This window comes from Prionailurus bengalensis, chromosome D4, assembly GCF_016509475.1.
Source record: "Prionailurus bengalensis isolate Pbe53 chromosome D4, Fcat_Pben_1.1_paternal_pri, whole genome shotgun sequence".
Classification (NCBI taxonomy): domain Eukaryota; kingdom Metazoa; phylum Chordata; class Mammalia; order Carnivora; family Felidae; genus Prionailurus; species Prionailurus bengalensis.
Window position 1 is genome coordinate 13201083 of NC_057359.1, and position 18616 is coordinate 13219698.

Sequence of the window (18616 nt, forward strand, 5' to 3'; positions counted from 1 at the left end):
CTGGGAATTGAGGACAGAATACCACAAAGTGCTAGGAAAGGCTCAGAAAATGGTTCTACTAACCTAGGATGTAATGTTACAAAGATTTCCTCCTGCTCACAGCTTTTGAGTTTAATTAACCTCATCAAATAAGAGTAATTTTATAATTCTACTACAAAGTTCTCAAGACCCTTATAAAAGAGCTAGAAAAATAATAGTAATTAGCTTCCCTTCGAAACATCTCCTATAGACTACACCAAGCATACACGACAGAGAAGAAATAGAACTCATGGGGAATCCTGAGCAGCCCAGGTTTGAGAATTATCTTTGTCGTTGAATAAAGGAGGAGCTCTCAGAAAACAATTTAATTTCTCTGGGCTTGAGTTGCCTCATCTATAATACAGGTAGAGAGAGTAAGATTATTTAGCAATTTTTAAGCCTTTTTGAATAGAATAACTTGGCTAGCTTTTCAAATACTTAAGATGCCCAAGTTCTATCCCTGACCAATGAGGGAGACTCTCTGGGCGTGATCCGTGGCCATGGACATTGGTAGTGGCCCACAGGCTACCGTGAGCCTCCAAGCAGAGAACCACTGCATCAATCCCCTCAAGCATCTTTGGTGACCAAAGCTCCTTGACATGCTGCTATACTGCCTATGTGATAACACACGTGCATAATGTTCCTGAGCAGATATGGCTCCCACGTGGCCCAGCACATGTTAATAAAGATTCTCATCTCTCCAACTGAAACTTCTACCAAACGCTGGCAGATTCTGCCTCACACTGTGTCCAGACCACGATGGCATTTTGAAGACCCAAGCACCTCATCTTGGGCTGTCTTGAAGGAAAAAAATTAATGGTCTATCTTTTTTTTTCCCAGTAGTAAGGGTCAAAGTTAATCTGCCCTCTATAGAGTTTTTAGAGTTAAAAACCATCTCAACTTTCAAATATTTTGGTCAAGAACAGGGATCAAAGACGTGAAGTTAGTTGACCTGTTTCATTTCAATCGTGGTGAATATTTAACCATCCCCTCCCCATCTGAAGACTGATATTCTTTAACAGACAGTAGTTGCTGACTTTTCCCTTTGTGTGCCAGTTTGTTGCGGGGTGGGGGGAGGGGAGAAGTAAGGAAGGCACAGGTTGGCACAAAACAACCATCCTGCCTGATAAAACAAGACATCTGACCGGCTGTCAGCTCCACCCCTTTGTTTAGACAGGAGACTCAGAATAATCTAAGGGCAAGTATTCCAAGTGGACAAAATGCTCATTGTGTCTGAATAGTGGGGACTCCCACTTGTTAAATATTTGGCTGTTAAAAAAAAAAGGGAAGAAAACTGGCCCTCATTTGGCTGATTAGACTCTTAAAGAAAGGTTTGTCCTCACAGTGACTGCCATGACAGCATCTAGTATAGGTGAGACCCAGTCTCAGTGTTAGCTTCAAGGGTGTGTGACCAGCATTGTCACACCACTCAGAAAGGCAGTGCTTAGGGTTTAGTGCTCTGCACTTGCTTTCTTGGATTCTTAACAATTTTAGCCTGGAATTTGTGTTTTGTAGGTAAAGTCTGATGGGGCAGTGGAGCCCGTGCAGAGGGCTCAGAGCCTTGGCTCACATGTGGTCCATGGTCCCACATCCTGCCTCCTGCTGCCTCCCTGGGGCAGGGGATCTTGACCATCTGCTCCCACCTCTGATGTCCTGGCCAGTCTAGCCTTCCCTCCACAATGTCGCCTGGGGAAGCAATGGGGTTTTGTTCCATCATCACCCTCCATCCCTGCCTGGGACGTGAGCACAGGCAAGGTGAGGGGTGGGTTGGGTGTTTTCCCTGCAGCATTTCAGGACAGAGCAAGGACATAGCTGTCCCTGCCTTAGGCTGGCAGGACCCTGGTGTGTTTCACAGGTGATTCTGTGGCATATCTCACCCACACCAGATATTGAGCCTGCCCCACTACAGAGATAGCAGTTCCTTGGACTGTTGCCTGTCCACTGTGTGTTGGGGTTGTTGGCTGTGGGAAGGGGGATTGCTTTCCCTGCCCCTGCTGGAGGCCTACATTTTCATTTTACACTGGGCTCTACAAACTCATGTAGTAGACCGTGCCTAACCTGATTGCCAACAGATAGTTCTGGGTTTCACAGAGCTATGTGGGGCTTGGGGAGGGCTCGCAAAGTTCGATGTCCTATGTGTTCACACTTGAAGAGCATAGTGAAAGATGTGCCTCTTCAGGTTTTTCCTCTGCCATTAAATATCATAATAAACATCCATCCTGTGGGGGCACCTTGGTGGCTCAGTCAGTTAACCATCTGACTTTGGCTCAGGTCATGATCTCATGGTTCATGAGTCTGAACCCCAGGTCAGGCTCTGTGCTGACAGTGGAGAGCCTGCTTGGGATTCTCTCTCTCTCCCTGTTTCTCTGCCCCTCCCCTACATATTCATTTATTCTCCCCCCCTCAAAATAAATAAGTAAACTTAAAAAAAACCCCACATTTATCAGCTGTGCGACATGGGGCACAAAGCCTCGGGTCACCATTCAAGCACTCTATGACATCACTGGGTGTGCCACTCTATGATGGTATTGTCTGCTAAGCCACCTCCTCATCTACAGCACTTGGCTTTTTTTGTGGGGGCGGGAGGGGGAGGCTAGTCACTTCATTCTCAACATTATCGTATTGTATTTCCAGTGAAGAACTTGGGCCCTCCATGGATCCATTTCCATCCCTTCGCTCTTCTTCTACTAACTACTGCTACTACTACTTACTATGATTCTTCTTTTTTTTTTTTTTGAGCATTTTTCTTATAGTGTGAACTGGCATGACTTTTAATTAATGCATGGTGTGTATGGTTCCATTCCATACTGTGAATGGGAATTATGCTGAGTTGGGGACCCTTCATGACTTTGTGTAGCTGAAAACATCCCTTGGGTGGATGAGGAAGTTGCCAGATCTCCACTGCCCTTGGTTCTGTATAGGCCAAGACTAACCACCACCCCCTCCCACTTTTCCCCCAGGCTGTACCCAGCACCCTCTTCTTCCCAATACATTGCTCAAAATTGTTTTCACTCTAACGTACAGTTCAGAATTGATTTTCTTAAGGAAATACTGTGAGAATAGTGCAGTCAGCCATTCTTGGTGAAGAAAATCCTACAAGAGTGGGGAAAGATGCAAGGGGGAGGAAGAAGGCGAGAAGAGAGAGGTCAGAGGGGTGGCTCTCCTGCCCATTTTTAGACTATAACTAGTGTGGAGTGACTTCCCTTGAATTTTGCAGTATGCTTCTCGAAGCAAAATCTCCTCTCCAAACTTGGAAAACCTTGGGGTGTGCCTGAGAGCAGCTACCTCCAACTGTCCCACCCTCAACCAACTCTCTGTTAGAAACAAGCTTTATGAAATAGAGCATTTCTAGAATTTCTAAAAACATATGGTATATTTTTCTCCTGGCAAAATCTGTCAGCCAAGTAGGGAGAGGTTCATGATGAAAGCTGAAATTTAGAAGCAACAACTCTTAGAAGTAAAATTTGTATTATTTCCTAAAGCCTCTTTTCCAAACAAAATGCTTTTCATATGGAGTTCCTCTACTGGGAACATTATTGAACACAGCTGCTTAGAGCAAAAGCACTCACTTTAGGTGGCAAGATCTCTGTTAGAACAGGGAAGGAAATAGTCTGGGATGATCATTTCTACCTTGAATTGAGAGAAATGCTAGTTACTAATAGGACAAAACAGAGACTTAAAGGTAAGTTTTTTTTTTAAATCGAAGGAGATAGAAAAACATGCTTTAATGGATGAGACCCAGAAAGTAAGTAATAAATAGTGGATCACTATAGAAAGCTTCTTGTTACTATTAATAATAGCAATAGTCACGGTCTGATATAGTATTAATTATTTAAAAAATCCTAGGAGGAAGGTTTTCTTTCCCCCATTCTACAGAAGAGAGAAGAAATGCACAGGGGCAAGGTCATGAGAGCTGACTGCCCAGCCAAGACCTGGCAGAGGGGATTAAGCCCAAAGACTAAACCTCCTGCTCTTCGCCACACTTTTACAGGACATGAGATAGAACTTGGGAAGCAACTGAAGGGTTTTCTGATTACCATGGCTTTGTTGGAATGGCCACCTCCTTGGAACTCAATGGTCCCAAAAGCATCCGTGGGGCTAAGTTGAGTGTGCTTGCTGATGGACCACTTCTCCGACTGGATGTCATTTCGGGAGAGGCGACTTTGATTTTTCTCATTCTGAAGAACGGAGACGCTGGGAGTGAGGCCCACATGCTGGCCAATCAGACGCCCGCAGCAACACCTGCAACATAAGAGGTCAAAGCGAACCCCCTGGATCAGCCATTACTGGAGAAATCTACAAACCATAGTGAGCCAATCCATTCTTAGGCAGAATCCCACAATACGGCTATACCAGGCAAATAGTGAACCCAGTATTTACCCAACAGAGATCTTTTCTTTTCTGCCCATTTTCGTTTTCCTTCAGCTGTATAAGCTGTAACATGCCTCCTGGCCTTTGCCACCCACCCCTTCCACACCTGCCATACTGTTTAGGATTGGAGCCTGCAAACAAAAGTCCTATAGATTTTTCTACTTCTCACTCCTCCCATCTATCAAATCTTGCACAAAGGCCACTGCACAGCTTTGAGGGGAGAATTTTAATATGCACATTTAAATAAGGACTCTCACTCATATGTGAGTCACAACCTAACTTGTCTTTCCCCAATTGACATTCACTGTCAAATATCCAATACTAAGAATAAAAACCTACAGCTTAAGCGTTCCTGAAATAATGGAAATATTATTTGCAAGATCTTTGAAAACAAAATTCACTACTTACATCATGAAAATGTCTTTCATACTTTTCCACCACCATTATAATACTGATACATACGCTTCATGCTTCACTAGTACCACGATTATAACTATTAATGACAACACTGATATATGGTTATCATTTATTAAATACTAATAATATGACATTCCTTTTAGGAGTAAAATAGTGCAGTTTTGAAGGTTAGGTAATTTGCTCAAGGTTACACAGCTAGTCTATAGGACTTTATAGTCTATATTTTAAATTACTTGATTATACGGCCTTTTCACAAAGGCATTTCCAGACAGTCATATGTTATTTCATCCCAAATGCTTCCTACCTAATATGCTGTTAATCTTTAAGGCAAAACCAGGAAGGTAAGTAGGATAGCTAAAGGTAAGATTAGTAGGATATTAAAAACGTACTTGGACAGAAATCTGAAGGTCTGCAGTCTAATTAGTAACCTTCTAGGAGTCTTTTATTTAAAAATACCTTTTCATTATGGCAGGGAATATTGGTACAAACTAAGCATTTTAATGAAATGCTTAAAAGGGAAAACGAATAACCATACTAAAAATATATATAGCCCACTTATAGACAGCGATTAATTCCTTCCCAATGGGGTATCTGTTATTTTGTACAGGCTCTTAGAGAATTAACTGCAGGTGCAACACATTATATGGTGTATACATATAAGATTGCTTCATAGATGTCCAGCAACGATTAAAAAAAATGATCTTTAATTTGACATTGGTTCCCTTGTAATGCATAGTGATTACTATTATAGTTTTGTTCCCATAATTGCTACTCTGTGTTCTCACTTTATTATAGAGACAGCAAGATTACCTATGGGGGTCTTTGGTGCTTGGTATGATGTGAACACATTCTCTTTTATAAAATGCTCTTTCTATCCAGGATTTCTGAGCCTGAAAAAAAAAAAAAGAAGAGGTGAATTTAACCCACAAGTATTTTTGAGTAGGAAGCAAAAATTTCATAATTACATCATGATTCAGTATCTCATAAACTGAATTGAAATGATAGTTACTTCAAACATAAACACTGCATATAACAAAAACCAATGACTGCCAGAACCTGTTGACTAGGTTAACATTATAATATTGAGTCAAAGAAAAGTACCATTATAAAAAAAAATGGTTAGTGATGGAAACTTATACAGATTCTTCAAGTTTTTTTGAAGAACAGAAAAACAATGCTAGTTACGGAGATCATGAAAAACACAGAGCAGTATGCTTATATTCCTGTACCTAACAAATATTCAGTGATGGGAAGAAATATATGTGAATAAGTATGAAGTTCTTGTGGCTAACACTTCCATTCAATTTTTTTTATACAAAGAAAGAGAAATGGTAAGAGAATTATATAACTCAAGAGCCCTAATCCATCATGATGTTTTTCCTAAAATCCAAATTAGCAGCGCTTAAATACAGAAGGGGAAAAAGGAAATGGAAACGTAGGAAGATAAATGTCTTTATCACAGTCAGAAATTTCACAGGTAATGCCTTTGGAAGGAAGGAAGGAAGATAGCACTTTTTCTTTTCATTTCCCCATGTCTTTAAGTACAGGAAATACAGCTTCTTAGAATGGGCATTGTTGGGACTGTCTGCCCAGAAGTCCAGCCACTGAGATTGGTTCCCAGAAGGATAAAGGAAGTTCCAGCAAACTGTGCTATCTTTGTTCCCAAGCATAGTGTCCATCGTGCAGCTTTTACCAGCATTGGAAAGAGTAGAGGACTCTCCCGTGAGATCCTATAAACTACTCAGAGGATTCCTTCTCCAAGCATTTAAGAGGGAAGTTGTTGGAGCATCCTGTAAGGTTACTTCTACATGACATCATCTTTTCTCTAACACAGTATTAGGGCTAAATTAATACCCTTGAAATATACAGGCCCAAAGTGCAACTTAGTGATTTGCTTGGCCTCAGTGACCAGTGTTGACTGTTACAAACCACCATGTGTGGCCCTAATTGATATTGACTCTGCCAAGGACCTAGACATCTGTATAAACTGTGCGAAGTTCTCATTTGCTCTCAATCCTTAGTCTTGCATCTCCCTCCTCTCTTGTGATGGGAGTCTATGTAAGCACGCAGCAGTGAAGGCCATGATTACCTCATATGACAAAGCACGTTGTAAAAGTGGCAACATGGGGGATGCCTGTGGGGTACAAAGGAGCTGCATCCTGTTTCAGTCATGGTCACAAGTGGTCACACGGTCACATTTGTCAGTGTTTATGCACCGTCTACATGAAGAGGAGCACCCGTCCTGTCTCAGAGATCCCTGGGTCCAGGTGGCCCTCTGCACCTGGAAGGTGCACCTCCTCACACCTCCTCACACCAGGAAGGTAACATTTGCAGTTCTGTTTGTCAGCTAGGCATGAGAAAGGCCCCAGTGTCTGTTCATGGAAATTTTTCTTCTCAAATATATAGGAAAAGCCAGTGGCTGCATCTTTGCAACAGAAATGAGCTGAATGGCGTAGATAACCAGGCTTGATCTTTGTGAAAAGCCTGTAAGTTAAACTATTCATAGGCTGTGATTTTTCCTAGACACTGAATACTTTCATTGATAACATCTCTTGGCAGACAGACGGTAAAAATATTCCTCACTGGACATTTGAAACCAACTTTCCCTACTCCTCAGGGAGCAGAAAAGGGAGAGTGTAATTCCTTTCTTCTTTGTGGATCACTTTGGCTAGAATTCAGAAGGATCTTTTGGAGAAGCATCTGCAAATTTGGGGGAGTGCTAATCAATACTCCCCGAGACACAGCAGTATCATGAATACAGTGTGAGTTCTGCTGTTAGAAAAAGTGGCATGAGTGGGACTCTACAGCATGGACACAGTCACATAATTTTGGGGGTCCTCAGTTTTTCTGATCTATTAAATGGGCACAATAATTATAGCTGACACACTGAGTTGTTAGCATTATTATTTGGGTACCATGTTTCATTTCAAGAAAAGGGACCGCTGGGTTGGTTCTGGTACTAAAAATTCTGACACATGTTCAGACAAGAGCACTATGAACCCTGCTCTAACAGAACTGACCTCGTTTGATCTCTCTCTGCCTGGAGGATGATCAGCCTAGCTGACCACTAACAAGGTATACAGAATAGTTATTGAACTTCCCTGAGTCTTTTCTGTAACATAAAGATAATTATAGCTACTTCAGAGCATTGTTGTATTTACTGAAGCACCTGATTCAGGGAGAACACCTGGAACTCAGTAGGCACTCGATACTTAATATTATGAAGGGCTCATCATGTGCCTGGAATTGTGCCATATACATGTATCATCTCCATAGATCCTCATAAGAATGCCATGAAGGACGTGCTACTATTATATCCATTTTACCATTGAAGAAACTGAGGCAGAGAGATGCACCAAGTTTAAATTTGGAGAGTCTGACTCCAGAGTTCATACTCTTCTTACCCAGTCTGCTAAACTGCCTCTCCAAATCACACATTACTGATACTAAATACCCTTGATCTGGGCAGTGCCATCTGGGCATGCCTGGGAGCGCCTTGGTATTTGGACAGTGCTGGACTCCTAGAGGCATAGCTTAGAACCAGCTCATACTTGGATCTTTCCCTCTTTCTATCCTCACACGTAGAGTAATAAACCCTCCGCTATCTGTTCCACCTCTCCCCTTAGGATAAAGGACTGGGGTGGGAGATTAGGAAGACCGCGTAATAGGAGCAAGAAGTAAAAGAAGGAGGATCATTATAACAAATGATCCTCTAACAAAGAAATGTAATTACAACAGGATTCACAACATGAGAAGAGGGGGGACCATGGCGGATGAATTAGACTTTTCAAGGGCACCTTGATTATTTCTCTCACTCATGGATCCCAGTTTCAACTTGGATGGTCCTGCAAGTTCTACTCAGAAATACTACATAGCGTTGCGGACTCTACTTAGTTTCTAAAAATAATGTGACTTGTTGCAGTTTAGCACCCTCGTTGCCTTTTCAAAGGTGAAAAACCTACCTCACTGTTAGCAAAAGGAATGAACATCAGTTTCCAGTTTATTACAAGCAGATTAACAATTCCCCTTGTAAAGGCATGGAAAATTGCAGGGGCAGGGGAGGAAATGTAATATAAAAAAATATCTCCAACATTCATAATTGAATTGGATTCTTTTTTAAGAAGAAATCTATAATACATAATAGAAAGAATGCATGTAAAACACATGAATTAGGAATTCTACAAAGTATATGCATAACTGACTACGCTCTACTGTGGGCTTTGCTCTATTGTGCTTTTTATTCAGGTTTTCAGTGTGGGTAGATCTTAGATTTTTAAAGTTATTTTCTTGGAGAGGGCAAATTTGAAGTATAATCATGGTTTAACTTGTTCCCTAAACTAATTCCCTTTTCTTTTGTCCCAAGGCTTTGAACTACTCTGTGTGAGTTTCATACTTGCCCTCGGAATCCAAGTTAGTTAGCTCAGAATGGCTATCCTTGTTGTTAGAAAGCATGAAATAGTTTTGACATGCCATGTTTCTCATTGACCCTTTAATTCTCTTCTAATGCAAAACTTCAATGGACACTACGCCCTAAAATCTTTTATTTTTAAATCCTTCGGAAGTCTCATGTACGCTTAGAAAAGATGGCTTCTACCAGACCTTAGAAAGCCACTTTGTACGTTCTTTTCTAAAGGTAGAATGGTCACATCGCCATGACTGAGCTTGTGAAGGGCTATTTTCTTTCTTGTCTTTCTGCATTATCAGTCATGTGTGATGTGTAACAGGGAAGTGGTTTCAAAGGCTAATAATTAAAGGAAATAGTACTGAAAGCAAAAACGAGGACATTCACATTTTGAACAAAGTATAATGATTACCCTCAAAGAGTAAAGTACTAACTTTGAAAGTAAAGCGTACAGTCAGTAAAGAATAAAAATGATAGAAACAAGCAAACAAAAGCTGTAAATATTGCCTTCAAAAGAAAAAAAAAGATTAAGTTATTTCACTTAGGCACGTTTCAATTCTTTCTCACAAAGGCTCTGCTACAAACATTAATTCCCCAAATTACTCTGATGCTTCTTACTTCCGACTCCCCACCAGCTCCAGAATCAAGAACTTCTCCAGGCAGGACTGGTTTACAAGCACATACATCGAGTATGTACTAAATCTTACTCAATCTGTCTCCAGAATGTCTTGGAAAGTGCTACCGCAATCCACCCTAGAGCTGGATAACTTAACAGAACGACAACAACCCAGACCAGTAACCACAAGATTAGAAGAGAAAAAAATTCACTAACTTCAGAGGAACAAATTACAAGTGAAATGTCACTATATTCCTTCTTTGGAGACTCTCCTGTTTCAAATGTACACTCTGTCCTGATCAGAACAAAACCCCAAAGACCCAAAGGTACTGCATGCCTAGGTTCATTTTTGACTTTTGCTTTCCTTCAGCATCTCCCTGGGCATTCCTTTGGTCTTCCTGCAGGCCCCCCCACCCCCATCCACTCCTGGGAGGCTGAACAAGAAGAAAACGAGCTGAAATCATTTTACCTGAGCACTGACTCTTGGGTGGCGGCAGGGACAATCTCACGAGCGGTGCCTGTTGCTTTCATTTTGCTGCGTCTGGGGCTGGTCATCCCGTTAATAATGCTCTTATGACCGCCCACTGGAAAAAAAGCCACTTGCCCAGCTCTTCCCCCAAGAGACGTTTCAAGTAAGCAATGAACTTGGGCAGATTAGCCCCTTGGAATGTGCCGCTTTGGGATTAGCCTCACTAAGAATCCCATGGACATTCCCTTGCAGCCCTCAAATACTGCTTGATTTGAACATCTAATCTGACGCCAGAAGAAAAACAAATCCCCGGAGAGATCGGATTTAACTGGCACAAGTCCTGACAGGCTCTCCCCCCTTGGCTTTTTCCATTTTCAGAGAGAAGCTTTCTGCAAGTGTGATAAGGTGTTCTGAGTTCTGAAAAGTTCAACTTGGGAAAGCAAATCCTTCTAAAGAAACAGTGTATTAATGCTCTGAGTGGTTCGAACACACAAGGGGCATTGTTCATGCCTCCCCAAAGAATGGAATGATAGCATTTCTTTAAAGAGGAACTGCTAAAAACTCTGAATGTTTCAAAGGACCGGTCTGGTCCCTGAAAGGGAGCACAAGTAGAATAAAGTTGGACTTTGTCAGCGTCTTTCTACAACTTCTAAAATGTCAATAAAATGATAAGACTTGTCTGATCACACCTCTCATCCTTGGCCCCTCCCTGACAATTGCAAATGTGTGACTGGAAACCTACACTCTCCTGTTTCCCTATGAAAAAGAGATGAGCCGGGACCATTCCAGATCATGGACGCAGACGTTAGGCAGGATGGTGTCTGCCTGGGGTGGCCCGACTGGGAGCTTCTGGCTCACACAAAAAGGTCCCTTTCAAACATCATCCAAGAGTGAATTTTTTACATAACAGTAGTTCTTAACTAGATAAGTGAACAAATTGGGAGAGTAAAGAGCTCTGATTTCAACAAAGCAAAAATACTTTTTAAAAAAGTAAATATATAAGCATTTCATCTCCAAAGGATTTATCTCCTCCCTTCCAGAGAGAAGCCAGAGCAGAGGGGCACCTGGTTTTGAGTCCCGAGTCAGGCTCTGCCCTGACCATGCAGAGTCTGCTTGGGATCCTCTCCCTCTCTCTGCCCCTCCCGGGCTCTGGTGTGCTCTCTTTTGCACGTGCACGCGCTCTCTCTCTCAAAAATAAATAAACATTAAAAAAAAAAAAAGAGGTCAGAGCAGAGAGTTGGTATTTATGGTCAACAATAGGGACTGTAAATCTGTGAGGGCAATGCCACTCTGATCTTTTATTTCCCTAAAAATACCTAGTATGTGTTAAGAGAACATTCACTGGCAGTCACAGCATGAACTGGATGACTTATTCCAAACTTGGATGGAATACTTAGCCTTCTCCTGGCCTCTCTGCTGTTTCCAGGATTGATCTCCTTCATACTCCGGTGTCTCACATACCAAGTCCACCCCAGACACAAGAGTCAATAAGCTACCTAATGACACTCAACTGAGGATGCAGTAAAATCAGCAAGACGTTCAAGTGAAACATCAGACTGAGCTTCAGCATTACATGTGTGATGGAGAAGTCCCTTCACTTGTCTTCAGGAGCTGGCTACAGAATAGTGACAGCCTTGATAATGTGCATGCCCTCCTTTCATGCAGCAGTAACACTGCCATGCATTTTATTCTCAGGGAATCACCAGAGATGTGAGCCACAGAGATGTTCACTGCGTCTTTATTTATAACACAGAAAAATTGGAAAAAGTTCAGCGAGGGGAGGCTAACTGAACTATGGCTCGTGCTGTTGGATGACGATCATAATCAAGTTTCAGAAAACTAATTACATAGAGAAATACATATTTTCACATTCTTGTGTGAGGCAAGCAGGCATAAAAGAGGAAGTGAAGAATAATTATAAATTTTAAATACAGACAGACATGATAGGTAGGAAATACACTTAAAGGGGAAACTAATTTTTTATTTTTTTAATGTTTATTTATTTTTGAGAGAGAGGGAGAGACAGAGTGTGAACAGGGGAGGAGCAGAGAGACAGGGAGACAGAATCAGAAGAGGCTCCAGGTTCTGAGCTGTCAGCACAGAGCCCGATGCAGGGCTCAGACTCACAAGCTGGGAGATCATGACCTGAGCCCAAGTCAGACTCTTAACCAACTGAGCCACCCAGGCACCCCAAACTGTAACTAATTTTTATTTTCTTCCTTTTCTTTTTCTAGATTTTCCTAAATTTTCCCCTCTAACCATACATTTGTAGCCATAAAACTAAATTCTTTGTGGACAGATCTCCAGATTTCTTAAATTTCAACTATTAAGCTTAAGATGACAGGAATTCACTAAGAAGAGTAGTTCAGGAAGTGACTTAGGAAGAATTCAGTCAAAAGAGAGGGCACTTGGCTGGCTTACTCGGTAGAGTGGATGACTCTTGATCTTGGGGATTTTGAGTTTGAGCCCCAGGATGGGTGTAGAGATTACTTAAAAATATAGAGAGTGGCACCTGGGTGGCTCAGTTGGTTAAACATCCAACTTTGGCTCAAGTCATGATCTCATGGTTCATGAGTTTGAGCCCTGCATCAGGCTCTGTGCTGACAGCACAGAGCCTGGAGCCTGCTTCCGATTCTATGTCTCCCTCTCTCTCTGCCCCTCCCCCACTCATGCTCTGATTCTCTCTCTCAAAAATAAGTAAGCATTAAAAATGAAAGAAAGAAAACACAGAGGGCTCAGTGGGGAATAGTTGGAAAGAAAATTTCTGTATGGTGCTGGATGAGACTTCTCGAGTTTAAAGGAGGTGGGGGAAGGAAGGGATCAGAGAAGAAAAGGAAAAAGGGATCAGAGAAGAAAAGGAAAAAGACAAGAAATGGGAGAGAGAGAAGAGGAGGAGGGTTGGTGGGCAGGCAAGCACCTCAGAGACAAGAAGCTGGTAGGCTGTAGACTATCTGTGTGACTGAATGAATTTGTTATAGATGATCCCTCCAATGTAAGAAATATTTTAAGATTTCAGCTTTCTTCAACCCCCTTCATCATCAGATGCTACTTCAAACCTTCATCTGATTTACTTTAAATCTTGAATTCCCTCCCATTCACACTGCCCTTGTATTGTTCTTAACTCTATTCTCTCTCATCTTACTTATATATATATTTTTTCTTTTTGCTTCTTTTCCTTTATAGGGGGAAATGTTTGATAGGGACCAGAACATGTGGCATCTTCCACAAACTTTATACCAAAGACAAAAACATTATCTTTAGAACCATGAGCATTTTTGTTTAAGAGAAAGGGAAGCCCCAGGTAAAGTCAGCACAGAGATGCTTTCACAAGAGGCTGCAGATGATCTCCAGGACCCTTTGATTTGAGAAGGTAATTAGTTCCACAGAGACTTGTAGCTCTCGGCCATACTGTCCATATGGGTCTTTTTAGAATCTCTTATGCATCACCCAACAATGCAACTCCTGACAGGGTACATTTCTAGCCTGTTTCAGATGTAGTTTACAGAGAATATAATCTGAATACTAACAAGAGGAAACCACAAGGGTAATGCTAACTATGGTTGTTCTTTACGTAGTGGCAGAATACATCATCCTCCTAATTCATCATTAAAGAAAAAAATCATGCTCAAATAGAATATACTAAAAACTTTCCACTGGTACCTAAATCAATTTTAAAAATGGAAATCAGATTTTCTACAAGCAGCAACTAGATTTTGACATGAAAAAAATGCCTATTTCACTGTCATAAAGATGTCCAAAGCATTTACTTTTTCCTGTGAGGTCCACATTTGACAACATCAACAAAAAGAACATGATGTAGAGTGGGAGTCAGCAAACATTTTCTGTAAGGGGTCAGATGGTTAATAATTTAGGCTCTTTGTGGCACCATTTATCTCCGCCATTGTAACAGCAGAGTTACCAGCAGAGACAGAGTACGAACAGGGGAGGGGCAGGGAGAGAGGAGGACACAGAATCCAAAGCAGGCTCCAGGCTCTGAGCTGTCAGCACAGAGCCCAACACAGGGCTCGAACTGACAAACCGCAACATCATGACCTGTGCTGAAGTTGGACACTTAACCGACTGAGCCACCCAGGCACCCCTTTGATGGGCATTTTTAATAGCTGGGTTTATGTTAATATATAATATATATGCAGTGGCTAAACCTGTACCTTAACAAATGCTATTCCCTGGGGACATGCATTTTCCCTTTTGGAGTTGGGAAAAAAATGAGTCTGTTAAAAATGTTTAATAAATTAGAATAAAAATCATTTGTAGATAGAGAAAAGTCATGATGTATCACAAAAGTGACTGGAGTTTGGGAAACACAGGAACAATCCTTCTTAAATGTTCCTTGTTTTCATTCTAATGCTTGACAATAAACACACTGTGGTCTCTAACATTTAGAGTTGCAGTTGACCTATAAAGTAAAAATAACGCTAGAGAAACATCACAAAGCCAGCTTCCTCCAGAGCATGCTGCCACCAGTATGTTCTTCCTAAAATAATCGATTAGAACACCCCTCAGTCAGTACCCTTCTGTGGCTCCCCATCCCCTGCATGATCATGTCAGTTCGGTAATTAAAACCTTTAGGAAATGGCTTCGGAGGTAACTTTATTAAAATCTCTCCCTTTTCCTCCAAATCTTTGAACACATTGTGCCCCAGCAAACTAAATTATTGGTTGTTCCCCTAATGTACCATGTTATTCCACACTTCTCAACCTTTGAATATGCTGTCCCATTTGCCTGGAAATGCTAAGTTCTGGGTTCTATACTTAGTCAATGCCTCTTCGTTCTTCCAGACTCTGTACAAAGTACTGTGTATTCTAACAGGCTCGGCTGCCCAGTGCCAGACACAATGAATCACCACAACTACTATTCCACTTCTGTACCTCACCCATACTTCCATTAGGGGAAAAGTCATACGGTATTATAATTATTGATTTTCCTGTCAAAATTGATAATCATTCATTGTCAATTTCCCCTGTAAATACTCAGTACTCCAGGTCTGTTATGGTACTGCCTCACCTACCACACGTCCCTTCCTCCTTCTGTTTTCGAACCTGGTTTCTATGGGAATATCAATTCCTATTTAAAAAATTTTTGTAATGTTTATTTATTTTTCAGAGAGAGACAAAGACAGAGTGCGAGCAGGGGAGGGTCAGAAAGAGACGGAGACACAGAATCTGAAGCAGGTTCCAGGCTCCGAGCTGTTAGTACAGAGCCCAATGCAGGGCTCAAACTCACAAACTATGAGATCATGACCTGAGCCGAAGTCAGATGCTTAACCAACTGGGCCCCAATTTCTCATTTTTTAATAAATCATCTTTGGGGGAGAATTCTTCGTGCCCTGAAATTATTTATACTAAAATTCATATTATAGCCTCTACAACTTAAATCATAGACACCTTAACATAAAGTTAAATTATATTTTTATTACCAGATTGGGAAAAGATTCAATAAGTTATGTTTTACAATTATAAATGAAACTCATTTTTTATCAATAGGTCATGCTGTGTAAATTATACTTAAACACATTCAAAATTTCTATGTAGACGTTAATATGAATATATATAGGAATGTTAATCTCACAGGCATTTTCATAAACCACTTAAAAATATGTTTCCATGTTTCTTTGGAAAATTGTTTCCTCATCATAAAGCAGCTAATCACTGCTTGGCGATAATACATCATACTTATAAAGAATTTTACAGTTCACAGAATGCTTTCATAAATAGCATTTCATGAAATATTCCCAGGAACTCCATAAGGCAGGTATTATAAAATTCCATTACCCAAATAAAAATCTGGGGCTTACAGAGGTTACGCATCGTGCCAAAGTTATACATCAGCTACTGTGTTAGCCTGAGAAACCCAAAGTCTTGTGCTCCTATTGGGGTACAGTGAACCCTGCAACTCTTTAAAATTTTGTGGGTGATTTTAGGGGTGCTGAATGATCTTTTTCTTCCCTGTAGTGCAACAAGGATGTTGTCATCATCCTGATCTTAACAAAAGTATACATACTTCATCAAGCCTAACAGACTTGAAAATCTGAATGAGGATGTAGATCTCTATTTCAAAAGCATCCCATTTTTAGTCAAGGATTAGCCACTTGTTTGAAAGTAATAGCTGTGTCCATAGATGGTAACATAAATACTTAACAGCCACATACATACTCTCAGGGATTTGACTTCCTCCATCGACAGAAAAACAGAGCTACAGTAGTGCTGACCCCGTAAAACTGCTGTACGTCTTTTAAGAGATAATGATAGGAGAAACTTCAGAGGAGAAAATGAAAGAAAAACTCACGATCAACAAAACTAGGAGAATGACACACTCCACAAGAGCCAGGATGTTTAAAATGATGAGTCATTCGTTGGAAAGAAGTGTCTGTGTAATAGTGTGGGTGCACAAATCGTGGCGGGGCGGGGCGTAGGGGGGTCTGTATTCATGGAGGCTGCTCCCATGGGAAATACAACTTTGTTTTCTATCAAGTCAATGAGGAGCTGGAGCGAGGTGAAGTCCTCCTTTATGCCCTTAATTCTGTTTACCTTACTACTCATTCCTGAGCTGCTCTGACTTTGTCAGGAGCCAAAGAAATAGGCTGAGTTGTGAAATGGAAACATTTTGTGTTATGTAGAAATGTGGAATTTACGTGACAAATAACATCATAGATTCAGAGGCTAATTTCTATTTTGTTTACCTCTCTTGTCCTGGAAGGACCAAAGACTTTGAGAAGAGGGTAAGGATGGATGGGTAGCTGTAATTGTATTTGTAGTAGAACTCCCACATCAGAATTCACTACTAAGGAAGCCAGTCCCCTTTCTCTGTCCCACCCTCTGTGTGCGTGTGTGCGTGTGTGTGTATACACACACATAGATACATAAAGTTTAAGATATAAACAAATAGAGGTATCTGTGTGGCTCAGTGAGTTGAGTGTCTGACTCTTGATTTCTGCTCAGGTCTTGATCCCAGGGTCATGGGATCGATTCCTGCATCAGGCTCTGTACTGCATCAGGCTCTGCACCGGTGTGGGGAACCTGCTTAAGATTCTCTTTCTCTCTCTCTGCCCCTCTCCCCTGCTCACCCTTTCTCTCTCTCAAAATAAACATTAAAATATACAAATATATATTCATATTTCTATATTTACCTCTATAATACATAATATATTCTATATTCCATATTACTGTTTTATGTTGTATTCATATTTTAATATTACATTTGCTTTTAATTTTGCATATATTTTTAAAATATATTTTATAATTATTAAAATATATTTGTAATCCTATATTTACATATATTTATACATATTTTTATATATACATTTTGAAGTTATTTTTAGTTTTCTTATTCTAACTACTTTAAAGTATTTTGATTTATCTGAGATACTGATTTATCTTAATCAATGAGTGATTTCCGTTCTCAGGTCAAACTCTTTATCCTCACGAGGGAAAGACCGAAATCTGGCTGTGGGATTTTATTTCTAAAATTCTGATTGTCTTTATCCATTCAAAGCTGTCGTGAGGCAGAGCCTGGTGGAAGCATGACTGATCAGGAGTCCCGAAATACGCATCTCAGCCATGGCTTGTTGGTGACTATGTGTGTGATCTTGGGGAAATGACTCAATCTTGGTGATCTCTTGGGTCAACCTCAGTTCTCAGAGCTGGGGACTCAGCGAGTCAGAACCTGACAACTTTGCTGTGAGTCCCTCATTAGTGTCTACAGAGTACATGTAGAGGCGTTTTGAAAATGAGGGTTGTTTTTTTTTTAATTTTAATTTTTGCAAATTCGTGGAACCATTATTCTTTTGATAACAAAAATGTAGCAGAGAGCACACGGTTTTGTGCCTACTGAGACAAAGTACATAAGGAGATTTGAATTAATAAATAATCCCTTAAAGAATTCTCACTAGATGCCAACCATTCTTAAGAATGCCCCCAGTTTAGCAATCTGGCATACATGAGAAGCTCTAATTCTGTTTCAGTAAGATTCCAAGTATTATAAAGACATTATTACAATTAATTAATATTTGACATTTCTAGTTCTGCCATTGGGAGAGTTTTCAAGACCAGTTCGCTTCCCTCATCCACCACCAAATGATAAATCAAATCTTGGTGATCATTCAGATCAGAATATGCAGACTGCCTGTGATTTGTACTTTTTTCTAAAACCTAACAATCAAGTATTATTTAACTGGAGAGACTGAGATCAAATCAATCTCATTTTCATCATCAGAAGTTAAGTTATAGGCAAACAGATCCACCAATGTCAATGTGAAACTTCCTATTACTCTCTGGAGATGAAAAATTATTAGGTGTTAAGTCAA

General features: G+C 40.7%; 1 protein-coding gene across 11 annotated transcripts in view; it reads right to left on the reverse strand.

Annotated features, from left to right (window-relative positions):
• Positions 1–18616, reverse strand: part of TRPM3 (transient receptor potential cation channel subfamily M member 3) — an 805281-nt gene that overhangs the window by 252709 nt on the left and 533956 nt on the right. For all 11 annotated transcript variants that reach the window (XM_043565212.1, XM_043565210.1, XM_043565217.1 and 8 more), the window contains exons 2-3: positions 5617–5696; positions 4056–4260 (exon numbers count right to left, since the gene is read on the reverse strand). In XM_043565212.1, coding sequence (XP_043421147.1) covers positions 4056–4260; positions 5617–5696 — 285 coding nt within the window. The remainder of the gene's footprint in view (positions 1–4055; positions 4261–5616; positions 5697–18616) is intronic.